The following is a 13,830-nucleotide window of genomic DNA, read 5'->3' on the forward strand; positions in this document are numbered from 1 at the left end:
TGACAAGATGTGCGCTTGTGATTTTTGACTCTTCTGATTAATTGGTTCTGCAGTTAGGAGCAAAACAAGCCATCTATTTTTATTTTTAAAACCTGCTTTGCTTAGATCATTTTCTGCATCGTGCTGTGAGCATGTGAGTTTCTGTCTGCACACAAGTGCTGAGTCTGAAGACTGGGGTCCGGTGCCCGTAAGGGAGCAGTCTGAGCAGTGGTGGGGGGTGATGGTACAGAAAATTTACCTGATGCTTTATGTGGTTTGTTTTTTCCCCCCCCGCTGTATCTCCTGTGACTGCTTGCATGGATATATGAGCTGTTTGCTCGAGCCAGAGAGTGGAAGAAAGGCAGAAAGACAGCTGAAAATCAGAGTGATTGATACTGTAGCATAAACCAGGCAAGCTGACAAACAGGAGTCTGTTATTGCAGCACTGGAAGGAAAGGGGTTGAGCAATCGGGATTCTTCAGCACGAAGACATCTGTGTGGCAACCTCGCCCTCAGACCATCCCCCAGCATCACCTCCATCCTCCCACCAGCTGAGGTTACACCTGTACCTGCCCCTTGAAGCTGTAGCTGCCAAATCCTGCAGTTTTTGGATGGGTCAAAGCCATCCCCTCTGTGCAAGCTGTTGGGTGGGCGAGGCTGCGGGAGCTGCTGAGCCACGGACCCTGCCTGCAGCCCGGGGCTGGGGATGCTCAGCTGATGGGGATCTCTGCCTGCTGCAGTATTTCCTTCCCACAGCCTAACGTAACATGTCAGGGCCAAGAATCTCCAGGAACGCAGATACAGGGTCTCCATTGTGAATTTGAAATGGGTTTAGGCTTAAAAACAGCGTTTCGGCAGTCCTGTGAGCCAGCGGTGGCCAGCCATGTGCACCAGCCAAAGAAGTTACGTCCCAAGTGATTTTTCTGGTGAAAAGAAAACAAAGAAAATGCCAATAGAAGAAGACACGCGGTGGATAGAAAGGATTTTTGAGGACAGTTCTCTTAGGTTTCTGTGCCTAACAGTGTTCTTCAATATTTGTGATATTATCCTTAAATCCTGCATGACCCTTGAGAAGTACCTTACACTTGCTGCACTTACACACTAACTGAAATAGCAGAGGCTCCTTGTACCCTCAGCTGCTTCATTTTTTTTATTATTTGATTTCTTTGTTAGGGTAGAGCACTAGGAAGAGTGTGCTCTTTCAAAACAGAAGAAAAAGAATTAAAAAGCCCAAACAGACTCCATTCTGTATGGGCCCTTACCTCTATTTATCATCCATAACACAAGATGTGCTGGATGTTTGAAGTTGATAACGGCTGGTTTCTTGCCTTCATTTTCAGTTTAATGTCTGAAAACCTTCCTCTAAGAATTTACTTTTAAAATTTTAATTTCGACTTGATTAAGACATCCCTGTGGTTCATGCAGTGGAAAAAAGAGAGAAGATGCACCGATGCTGGGGGAGATCGAGCCCCTCGAAAGCGTCGGAGAGATTTTAGCATTCCTGTGAAGTGGGAGCAGATAAGACTGCGGTGGCAGCAGATGACCCAGCACCACCAAGACTCGTCAGCTCCTCGTGATGCACGGGGTGATGGAGAGGACATGGTGAAGTGCATCCTCCATGAATCACATCCTCCCTCTGAAGATGGGTGGGAGCAGCGAAATGGGCCGTGTCCTTTCAGCAGGTCCAGGACCCGCTCCAAGCAGGGCAGCGTGACATTAGGAGGTTTCTAGGGAGATGTCAGGGCCTTGCAGGGAGCAGGGAATGGAGAGATAATTTTGCCAGATATAATTACTTTCCATGTGTTTTTCACGTGAAGATGCAGAACTTATACGGCTGTTTATTGGGAATTTGTTGCCTGACTTTTGAAGTTTGAAGAAATTGTGTTTGAAGTGCTAATGATTTCTTTTTATGCAAAACATAAATTAAGTTTCTGTGTTTTCTAAATTGTAAATGTATTTTAATTAGCAAAAACATGGTCTTCATTCAAATAAGGAATTAAGCAGTTTGCTAAAAGCAGCTTTCTTTTTCAATTCTCTTTTTTTAACCTTCTCTCTCCTTTTTTTACTTACATTCGCAAATTGTAAGTTATATTAAAAAAACCCCACACCTAAACTCACAAATGCTTGTTGCTCTTTCTTCTGTGGTGGTGGTGAGGTCCTCCCCATACTCCCCTTTTATCCTATGTCACCCTGACAACACGAGTTGCTGCTTTTAAGGGCAAATTCCAAGCCCTGCTCTCTGCCAGGTAAGTGGGGATAGTTGCTTTAAGCTGTACAGTCACTTACCATTTTTTTTTTCCCTTCCCCTGCAAGATTCAGACTGGGCTGTGGGAGGTAGGAGGAGGGTGGGAGAAGGTGGTTGTGTGTTCCCAAAGCGCTGGGATTTTACCTCGGTGGGGTCCAACATGCTGTCGCTGGGTTTTTTAAGGGTTCAATACAAGAAACTTACTGAAACTCAGTTCTCACTCACAGCGTTTGCAGAGAGGGGGCAGCTAAAAGCGCAGGGCAGGAGCCTCGTGCCGCGTCCCTTGGTGAAGGGTGCCTGTTCTGACCCTCCCCTTGCCCCGGGCTCTCTGCCACAGCCCGAGCTTGGCCGCTTGGCCACGCTGGGGGTATCTCAGCAGCTTCTGCCGCGGCCATGGAGGGGCTGCACCGTGGGCACCTCCTTGTTTTCATCTTCACCCTTTTCCTCTCCACTGCTTCCTTCCATTTGATTGCTCTCAAGACTGGGGGGTATTTTTTCAAGCTTGACTAAATTTATTCACAGTCTTAGATCCTGCCGATCCTGTGCAGAATTTGACTTGTGCTCGTAGAGTGACTTTCAGCATAAGAGAATTGGGTTGGTTTTTTTCTTCCTCCGTTTCTGCCAGTATTGGCCCCTCACCTGTGGATCTCGGCAAGACATTTGATATTTAATGTTCTTAGCAGTGAGCTATTAACAATCAAACTCTATTCATGTTATTGAACCAACTGTTATTGCTAAAAGGAGCTGTCGGAGCCGAGCTCGAGGGAGAGGCGCATCCGCGCGGCTGGGTCACGGCGCTGTGAATCACCGCGGCAGATGGCAGCTTAAAGCAGCAGCTCGGAGTTGAACAATTTTCTAAATAACTGCGATCTCTGGTGGAAAAATTACTTATTTTTCCAAAACTGCTGAACTCATTTTCTGTAGTGAAATCTGCCAGGATGTGGTTTCCTGTTACAGAGTAATGAAAGTTATTGCAGAAGAAAATAAAATATGTTTAATTCTGTTGGATGCAAAGCAGTATGTATAAATGCAGATTTTTCCCTAAGCCATGTGCAGTCAACAGTTAGCTGTTTTCTAACACATTGATTTTCGCATCTTTTTTTTTCAGTCATTAACACCTGGATATGTGCAGGGAACATTTGAAATGGCAAATAAGGAAGAAAACAGGGAGAAAAACAGATATCCTAACATCCTGCCATGTAAGACATTACCTTTTCTTTCAAATCGGACAATTAACTCTGGCACTGAGCATGCTGGTAGTAGTCTACATTTGCTGAAAATATTCCAGTAGTATAATTTCACTGAGCGCAAATGTTCTTCATACGTTGTATGTGCAAAACCTGTCTATTTTGTGGCACGTTTCTAGTATTGATCTTCTCCTGTTGGGTTTTTCTGTGGCAGTTATCAGGTGCTGTGCTATAAAGCCTTACCTCTCACAGGGTTCTACCAAATTACGCTACATCAAGTGGATATTTTAGTGTCTCGGGTTAGTTTTGGGCAACCAAATATGGTGAAGTTTGGTCTTCCAGTATTGTAGAGCTGCAGTGACGGTGACCTTCAGGTGTGGGAGCAAAGCAAGACGTTTGTGGAGAAAGTTTCTTGATGAGAACTAGGAGCAATATGGGAGACTGCTGGTTTGGGAAGTGTGTGCTTAGCCTGGCCTCCTGCTTGCAAGAGCGTAACATATATCAGGTTGATTCATGTGCAAATGTGCTTGTAATGTGTTTTCTTCCAGATGATCACTCCAGAGTTATTTTGACCCAAATCGATGGAGTCCCACCTTCAGACTACATTAATGCATCATATATAGATGTAAGTTGACAGTCTTCCACTGTTGGCCAAACTATGAACTTTGACTGTGAATTAAATAAGTATTTTTCCGCTAGCATACATCGGCATTTCATCTTTTAACTGCTGTGGTATTTATTTCCATAGGGTTATAAAGAAAAGAATAAATTCATAGCAGCACAAGGTAATTTATTCTCATTTCTCTATTCTGTAATTCTTATGGCCGAATGTATTCAATTTTAGACATGTTGTAAAGGTTATTTTCAGCTGCAGATGGTAGCCAAATGTGAGGTGGGATTTTGAGGTTACAGTTTAAATGAAATTAAAGTGAGCGTGAGGTAACCCACTGCCTTTAGACCCGCAGATAGACCCGCAGGTAGTGCTTTGAGCGAAGAGACTCGCCTTCCCCCCGCCTCCACCCCTACTTTACTTCTCTTTTCTTTTTTTAATCTGCTTACTCAGGGGTTTGAAAAATTATGTTTCCTGATAATACAGTCTGTCTAAGTGATCTTGATACAGAAATTAGCATTTTCACTTGAATTCTTAGGCTGTAATCACAAATTTGGAGAACTTTGTCACTGCAATACCAGACACAACTCCTGTGCTGTAATGGCACGATGAGCAGCTCTCTGGCAGTTGTTAATTGTGGGCACAGGTAATGTTGGCCCTTGGCATGGAGGAGAGATGCAAAGTAGAAATCCTAAACAATGCTCCCGCTATAGCCCACTTAAAAGAGCATTAATAATATTTCAAGAGAGGAGGTATCTGCTAGAAATGTAGATTGGAGTGCATATGACTGTGTAAAAGAAAATACGATTTTTTTTAAGAAATACGTGTATATTCAAAACCTGAGCAGTCTGTAGAAAACACAGATCTGGGTGGGCACCCGGCGCACAGGGGCGAGGGGTTTTCCTGCGTACTGCAATATGCTGGTCTCTGTCCCCCCTCTTGAGCAGACCTGTATTCTGTCTGCAGGACCCAAGCAAGAAACAGTTAATGATTTCTGGAGGATGATATGGGAGCAGAAGTCGGCTGTGATCGTCATGTTAACCAACCTCAAAGAAAGAAAAGAGGTAACGAGCTTTCAGTTTGCTCTGGGATGTTTCTGTGAGAGCGTGCTTCAAAAGCAGTCGTGGCTGCTCAGCGTCTGGCCAGTCACCTTTCTGACCTCTTCCTTCTCCGGTCCCTGTTAGCATATCTGAGTTTCTGCTCATAAATGTACTTTTAGTTTCCAAAATACAAATCTATATGCGTAGATCTCAAAGAAAAATTTCTGATAGCTAATTTTGTCCTGCGTAGCCCACAGCCAAAGGCAAATTCTCGTGCCTGTGTTTTTATCGCAGCATAAGGCTGGGCGTGTGGGTGGGTTTGGTTAGAAATGAAGATAAAAGCTTTATTCATTTTTCTGAGAGTTAGGTTTCAAAATTCGTTCTGGCACATGCACCTAACAATTAAAAAAGCAACGCTTCTTTCTTGTGAGAGTGATGCTGTTCCTTCCTTTCCCCCATTCCTCCTCGTACGCGTCTTGCTCCTCTTGTTGTGTGAGACTTCCTGCGTGTACTGGCTGAACGCTGAGACACACACGACAAGTGTGAAACATTGAACTTCCAGCCCTGCTTCTCAGACTTGAGAAGCTAAGTTAAAACATGAAGGAAATGTGCCATCAGAAGCATAAAAGATGCTTTTTAATTCTTTGCTTTTCCCCAGGGGACAGTTTGCCACACTGAGCATGCTACATCCTTATTTGAAATACATATAAAGTCCTGAAAAACTTAGGCCTGAGGAAAAAAAAACCTTATTTCCCCAGTGGCTGGAGGAGAGGGAGGAGGCAGAAGCCACCCAGGGCCAGAGAGCTGGGCTTTTCTTGCCCACCGAGGGTGACGTCTCCTGCCAGTGGGGAAATACGGGGATAAGCAGCAATAGTTGGCCTTGGGAAGGTGGTGAGGATGCACTTGTGAGACATGATGTGCCGTATCACTGTGTGAAAGTTGGCCTTCGTACCTATTTTGTGCATTTTTTACAAAACCAAAAAGATAATTCAGATACTGTCAGCTCACCCCAGTTATTGAGGACGGGCATTCCTTGTCTGCCTCTTCACAGTGGTACTTAGGCTTTATTTTACTGCAATTGTAGTATTGCTTGATGAAGCTCAAACAGCAAAGGCACTCCCTAAGAAGAGCCCATTCCCAATATGAGAAGCCAGAACTGTTAAATCTGGTTGTTCGTGGTGACTCCAAATGAGGACTGCTTCACGTTTCTCACCGACTTCACCTAAAGCTTAGAAATAGTCAAGACGTCACAGTCCCAGCAGTTAGGCACCCCCTAACAAAAAAAACCAAACCAAAGCTGTTTAGGTCTGGCTAGGTTAAAAAACAACTTCAAAGCTGTTCTCACCTTCTCTGCATAAATTTAAGCATCAACAGCACTAGCAAAGTGTTAAAGCTGTGCTGTGCCAGATGAGAAGCTCTGCATACTCGTATGCATACCTACGTAGACTATTTTCAAGTAACTTCACTGCTTTATGAGCAGTGTTTTAAAGCTCACTGTATGTTTGTACAGGAAAAATGTTACCAGTATTGGCCTGACCAAGGGTGCTGGACTTACGGAAATATCCGTGTGTCAGTGGAAGATTGCATAGTTCTGGTGGACTACACCATCCGCAAGTTCTGCGTTCAGTCAGTAAGTAACAATAATGCTCTTGCTGGGTCTTCATTTTAATTTTTAAAGCAAATTGTTGCCATGTCAAATATTTGCTTAAAAGAAATTCAGGAAATTAATTAAATGTATTTGCAAATCAAGAAAGGTGTGGCACCTCTCCTAGGCAGGGAAGCAAGCTCTGCAGGTCAGCACGTACAGCGTGCTTTAATGGATTGCAAGAGGTCCTGCCCCGTTTCTTCTTGTCTGTAGCCAAGGGCCACAGAAAATCATTCCTTGTGACTGTCAGGGAGGGAGCATAGGAGCAGTGTCTTGTCCCTTTTTTGGGACAAATTGCATAGATAAATAAATGAGTGAATTTGGATATTTTGGGGCATTTCCAGTAGTGGATATTAGCTGGCCAACGTCAGCCAGCATTGCAGCTTGATTGCTTTTGTATCCTTGGTCTCTGGCACGAGTTAAAGGTTTAGATCACAAGAGAGGTGGTGGGGATGACTTCGCTCTTGTGCGCAGTGTGTAGCCGTGTATGGGAGCAAATTGCTAGAGATCCTCACCCCCTAAAGGGAGGGCTGCTGTGTTTGTAATGCAATCACTGTCTAATTCAGATTGAAGAATGAAGACAGTATGGGCTGGTGAGAGGTGATAAACCGCGTATGACTCTGTAGAACTACATGGAGAGCTCAGAACCCCTCAAAATATGGGTGGGTTCATTCAGCATTAGTGACAGATTCTGAACTGTGAAGCAGTCTCTGCTGATTTAGCATGGAGATCACTTTGGTATGACTAGTGATCGCTGATAAGGCATCGCTGATAAAAACGCTCAGAGGAACTGCGCAGAAAGCACAATGGGAGAGAAGGAACGGTGCAGAGTTGTACGTGCTGTGGATAAGCTGAAGGGCTGGGAAGTTAATGGACCCAGCGGCCTTTCACTTGTTGATCTCTGCCGAGTATGTGTTTGTAGGGTTTGGTTATCCATTGATGGAGACAAGGCAACCTTACAAAACCAGTTGGCTTTCTCCAGTGTGAAAGAAATGGCCTTGACCCTGGCTAACAGGCTGAAGGCTTGTGAGACAGATACGCTTTCTAATCTTAAGGGTAGGTTGTGGTTAGTGAATGCAGGTGAAACGATGCTGAGCGCTGCTGTCGTTGCTTCTGCAGTGTCTTCTCTTTTATTCTCGAGGAGTAGGCCAGATCATGAACCTGTCAGTGGTTGGCCTTTAGAGGTGCAGCTCTTCTTTCATTATTTGTATGTGATATGGCAAAAACTGGCATTTGGCGTCTGGGAGCGATGCAGATCCTGAATGTTTTGGATGAATTTTGTGAGTTTTGTCTGAGGCTGCTAAAAGAAGTGTGAAGATTTTGTAAGTGAAAAAGGACTTAGGATTTAATCCATTATCAACATAAGTTGGGAGTCTTACTCTTTGCAATTCTATCCTGGGATTATCCCAGTTTTCACTGCAAAGATGCATTTTAATAATATATGGTAATTTTACTCTGTGTTTGTATTTTATGTACAGTGTAAACTTCTAATCCTTGAGTCAGGCTCTAAGTGTTGCAGGAATTAAAGTTATTTATAACCAGAGCAGCTTGTTTATAAATCTTTACATGAAAAATGAAATGTCAGGCTCAGAGTCTGTGTGTTCCCCGCAGCTTCATGACGGTTGTAAAGCTCCGAGGCTCGTTACGCAGCTTCACTTCACCAGCTGGCCTGATTTCGGCGTGCCTTTCACACCTATCGGGATGCTGAAATTCCTGAAAAAAGTCAAAACATTGAATCCTGCCCATGCTGGACCAATTGTAGTTCACTGTAGGTATGTATGTGCTCTTCAAGCCATTCTCTTAGCTTGGCCTGATGTTACATGTAGAATATCGAGGCTAAATTTTATTCTGTTCATAAGCTACGAAGTTTGTGTGTGTGTGTGTGCGTGTGTGTGTGTGTGTGTGTGTATCTATATATGTAAAGGGCAATAATATGCTGAGGTTTTTGAGAGCCCAGGGTAAAAAGATTTCAAAAGATCTGTCTTCACTGTCACTTTAATAATTAAACATAAGTTGTTGTTTTGTTTTGTTTTGTTTTTATCCCTGAGTGATACCCAGTGTTCGGTATAAATATGTTCTTTGTCAGAAAAACAGACATGTAATACAAATCTGCAATCTTTGCCGCTAAATGCTCCTCTGAGAGTTCAACCCCCACTTCTCCCACAATAAAATTGCAGTTTGCTATGTAAATTACCTGTTAAATGCCCAGAAAGTTTTGAATAAAGGCTTGCATTTAAAAGACTTAAATGCTACAATTTTAAAAATGTACTACATACCAATACAGAGCGTAGTCCCACTCATTCGGTCACACACACATGAACTTCCTGCTATTAAAGGCTTGTGCTAAACTGTTTGAAATCTTATGTTAATGAAACCACAAACAAACTCCAAATCAGTTTTAAAAGAATAATTGCAATCTCCGTAGCAACTGTAAGCTGAGAACTGAGTAAGAAGTGTCTTTTCAGGAGCAATTATCATAGTGAGGTTAGAAAAAAAAGAATAGCAGCTTTGTCTTTCTGGGTTTTGTTTTTACGGAAATGCTTGTAGATTCATGTATTTGTTTCTTTTTCTCTTGCTTGTGTCAGACAACTAGAAATATTCTCCAAGAGTCCTTGAAGTGTGTACTATTGAAAAAGAGCGTGTTTGTCCTGACCAAACCAGCTTTTTTGTTTCTTCATTTCCATCCAGACCTTGCCTTGCTAGGATTCATCTCTTCCAGGTGTCATACACAGGAGGCTTAAAGAAAAGCATGAAATAGAAAAATAAGATTTGAATAGTCTCACGTAGTCTTTCCTTTGAGAAACCCACATTATTTTTGTAGCCTTTTGCCATGATGTTCTGTGGAGACTCTTATTGGTTTTGAGCTTCATTTTGTCCCAGCAGGAAATTCTGTACTTAGTTTAATCAGCAGAAGTAGAGATGAAATAAAGGACAATATAAAATATCGTAATAAAAATCTGCAGAGATTCAAATATAATGGTCCAACGGAACACAGTAACACTGTTATGTGTCAGTGCTGGGGGCTAGAGCAGTACTCCAGTCTGCATTAGAATTAAAGAGCAAGAGAAGTGACACTTAATTTCCGTTACAGTTCAGGATATGACACTATTGAATTGTTAAAAAAAGGAAAGGGAAACTCATCGATAGTGAGTAACCATCCACTTTTAGCGAGCTTTTGTAAAAACATCACCCAGTCATTCTGACAAAAACTGCTCAATCGGACTCTTTTGGAAGTTAATAAAACACTAATTTAGCATTTGGAAGTAAAGAAGAGCAGATAAATGGGGAGGGGGGAGCAGGATTTTCTGCCAATCCTTTTTCTTCAGAAGTTTTCAGAAATACACTTTTTTGGTGAGCAGAGCGCTGTGTTGAGAAATAGCTGAGTAAGGGATACCCCAGAGGAGGTTAAGGATGGATAAAAACAGGGAACTTCCAAGGCGCAAATGTGAAGGTTGATGGAATTACCAGCTTTAGCAGGAACGCGCAAGGATTGAATGAAGTGCTGATCTGAAGTAAGGTAACCTTGGGGCAGAGGCACGGGGAGGGAACAAGGACGTGTAAAAAGGGATTGTCTCTGCAAAGGGAAGAGACGTGAGGAAGCTGAGCGCGGGGCTCGATGGGTAAAAGCTCAGAGGACTGAGCGAAGAAGGACAAGCGTGACCTGGCGATGAGCAGCCCACGGTCAGAGGTGGTTTCCAGGCCACGTCAGGAAGAGGAAGGTCTCTCTAAACTGAGAGTCGAGACAGCAGGACTCGAGGTGGACTCGTCCGTGGTGGCAGAGGTCAAACACCAGTGAAAGGAAGCGAGAGGGCAGGGAGCCTTGGCCACCGTGGGGTGGAAGCTGCGGTGGCCAGTGGTCAATGGCCGCAGAGGGGCCAAGGGGACTGGGGGTGGGAGCACTGGACCGGGACGCGGCTGGGCACGGGGAGAGGGGTGCCTGCCAAACCGATGATTAAAGGCAAAGGCATTTGGAGACAGAAGGTTATAGTGGGCTTGTTGGCTGTGAAGGAAGTGGGTGAAGTTTTGGAGGAGGGCTGTGGTGCTCCATGGGTCTGCTGGTCTCGGTCATCCCATAGGAGGGTTTGGGGGCTTTGGTTACGTTTGGTGGCATTTGCTGTTGAAAGAATGTGTCTATGTATGAACTAAGTTGTATTACGCACGCAATATTTTTTTTTTTTCTGGCGTTACTTAATATCTAGTGTTTCCTGGCTGAAAATTGATCTGTATCTTTGGGCACGTCGGGATGGGGGGAGAGGTTTTTGTCGCGTTTCAGAAGGTGCTTGCAGACACCATGGCAGTTGCTGTAGAAAGTAAGCTCACAGAAGGCTAAAGGAGAGCTATTAGCGCTTAGCACAGGATGCCATGCCCTTTTCCTCTGAAAGGAAGAGCTGAAAGTCGCCGGAGTAGGTAATTTATAATGATCGTGCTCCCTCTCGCGGCTGTCGAATGATATAAAAAAAATACTTGGGCATGGCAGTGTTAAAAAGCGTAGAACTTGCAACAAGTAACTATTATCTAATTGGTATGCGACAGCAACCACGCAAAAAAAGAGCTAAAAACTAAGAAAAAAAAATTTTAAATGTTATCTTAGACTGAATTACTATAGCTGGCTAAGCACAATTTTTTTCCAAAGGTCTTTTCTAAGATAATCTTGATCTCATAATTTCTTGAGCTGTGAAGAGGTGACTTCTCATGTTAAGAACTTAGACTGCTTTTTGTTGCTATCATTGCTAAAATAAAAATTGAAATTTTGTGTTTCACGGTATTTCAGTCCAGTATAAACAGCATAAGTTCTACCTGTGTCATTGCTGTAGCAATTACTGTAATTCAACTGAGCTTTGTTTTGTTTGTTTTTTGTTTCCTTTTCAAGTGCTGGTGTGGGTCGCACGGGCACGTTTATCGTTATAGATGCCATAATAGACATGATGCACGCGGAACAGAAGGTTGATGTTTTTGAGTTTGTTTCAAGAATCCGTAATCAGCGTCCACAGATGGTTCAGACTGACGTAAGCAGACTTTAATCGGTTGAAATTACAACTTTTCGCAGTCAAAGAAGAATATGCTTCTGTATTTCCACTCTGATATGCAGCCCATTCTGTTGCACACCTGGATAATTGGCAAATGAACAAAGCCCAGTAGAAGGATGGGGTTGGGGAAGAGGATAGAGGCAAGTTAGGGCTGTGAAGACCACTGTAAGGCACGTTATCTTTGGGTATCATGTCCAGGTTTCCCCATGCACAAGAGAGTGGAGTTTTAGAGAATGTGAGTGATAGAACAGGAAAACTCTGTTTTAGCTTAAGGTATATTTTGATAATTAGTAAATTGTAGACCAAATGAGAGAGATGAAAGTGCCAGAATTCATAGTTGCACTTCCTTGCTTTGCAGTATGCTTACCTGCCTCTTTGGTCGTTGCAGATGCAATACTCCTTCATTTATCAAGCCTTACTTGAATACTACCTCTACGGTGACACGGAGCTAGATGTGTCATCCTTAGAAAAACATCTACAAACATCATACAACGCAGCACCAAACCTTGTCAAAATAGGGCTGGAAGAAGAATTTAAAGTAAGTATGAAAGTCCTTTGCCATAGGGTTTCTAAGTGTGGAAATGCTTAGGCCAAAAAGATACTTCAAAAGCGGGAAGAATATAGCCTTAAAAGAAAAGGTCCATCAAAACGGAACGACTTGTTTTATTTTGTGCTTGTTGTGAATGGGTCCTGCGGAGTCGGTGAATGGGGCCTTGCTTAACATCCTGTTCTGAAAACGCTCATTCAAAGCTACATCGTCTTACGGACCTTTTCCTATATGCGTTCTGTTTGTTTATAAAAGAAAAATGGAATTATTCTTTCGGTCTGGTACTAGATGCCAGATCTGATAATGCTGGAAGAGGGCACTGGATGACGTGCACCTAATTTTCATCTCAAGAGTGTTGTTAACTCTGTCACGACTGATGGCAGAGAGAATTGCAGAGAATTTCCACATCTTGTGCTGAATATCCAGACCTGTCAGGAACAAAAAAGGAAACAAAGCATTTCTGTTTAGTGGAGAAACCCCAAATGCAGAAAGCAACAACACGAGCTGTTTGTGATCATTGTTTAAAATAGGCGTTATTGTCCTGAGGAAACAGAACTTTTCTATGACTTTTGCTATGCTAAAATATTTATGCTATGTATAGGTCTGAAGCATTGAATGATGTATAAGCGTTAGAGTGGAGTTCTCTCTTTCCTTTAAAGGATTACTTTAATTAGAAATTGGTAACTGGGAAAAGAAAATGATGTAAAAATAAGTCTGATATAGCAATAAGTTCAGAAATCAAAAGTATTGGTCTGTTTGAGAGAAGGAAGCGAAGGAAAACATCGGGTAGTCTACTTTTTCTGGAATTCCTAAGGGTTTTTTTTGCTGTCTACCATGCCAGCAAGACTGCATTACAGTGCAGAGAGCGATGTTTAGTTCTGCCATGTATTCTGAAAAGCATTTAGATGGCCCGGGAGCACTGAGCCCACCTGCAGCAAGAAGAGAGTAGAGCTATGTTGTAACTGGTATGGGAGTCTCTGACAGAAAGCCTATTGAACACAGCATTACAGAGTAGCTGAAAAGTGATTTCTCAGAGGTTGGGGTTTCTTTTTAATAGTTTGTTGCCAATACTAGAAATTTTATTGGAATTGAGAACTGCTCCTGAATTTCAGTACCTGGCAAATACAGCTAAGTGCCTGAAAATGCGCTTGTAGTTTGAAAATTAAATTAATTGTGATGTAAACTGAATTTATATTAAAATGTTGCTGAAATGCAACCGTGTAACTATGATCATTATCCGGTAAGTCCCACCCTGGCAGAAGCAGCTTATTGTTCTTGTGTTGTCTTGCGCAGTCTTGAGGGGGTGTAAATAAAATGTTGGGGAAAGCGCAGTGTTTGTCTTCTGTGTCCCGGGAATGCTGTCAGCACAAACTTAATAAATAATAAGGGATATTGGTCCCTTCATTAGCAAAAGCTTGAAAATGTATAGAGCCAAGTTGCAGGATCTCTTGGCGTGCCGCAGGGAGAGCACGGGCCAGAACTAAAGGACCAGGGTTTTAATACTCTGAACAGGATTGTAGTAATAGTAATATGAGTGAAGTTAATATGAA

The 13,830-nt window shown here is 42.9% G+C and overlaps 1 protein-coding gene across 1 annotated transcript in view; it reads left to right on the plus strand.

Moving 5' to 3' along the window:
• Nucleotides 1–13,830, plus strand: part of PTPRE (protein tyrosine phosphatase receptor type E) — a gene marked incomplete at both ends in the record, with an annotated part of 40,853 nt that overhangs the window by 11,124 nt on the left and 15,899 nt on the right. The window contains 8 exons of the mRNA XM_082002564.1: nucleotides 3,333–3,423; nucleotides 3,960–4,036; nucleotides 4,160–4,196; nucleotides 4,988–5,085; nucleotides 6,572–6,691; nucleotides 8,318–8,478; nucleotides 11,577–11,712; nucleotides 12,122–12,271. Of these exons, the coding sequence (XP_081858690.1) occupies nucleotides 3,333–3,423; nucleotides 3,960–4,036; nucleotides 4,160–4,196; nucleotides 4,988–5,085; nucleotides 6,572–6,691; nucleotides 8,318–8,478; nucleotides 11,577–11,712; nucleotides 12,122–12,271 (870 nt within the window). The remainder of the gene's footprint in view (nucleotides 1–3,332; nucleotides 3,424–3,959; nucleotides 4,037–4,159; nucleotides 4,197–4,987; nucleotides 5,086–6,571; nucleotides 6,692–8,317; nucleotides 8,479–11,576; nucleotides 11,713–12,121; nucleotides 12,272–13,830) is intronic.

The sequence above is a fragment of the Phaethon aethereus genome, assembly GCF_964289735.1.
Source record: "Phaethon aethereus genome assembly, chromosome: 7".
Classification (NCBI taxonomy): Eukaryota; Metazoa; Chordata; class Aves; order Phaethontiformes; family Phaethontidae; genus Phaethon; species Phaethon aethereus.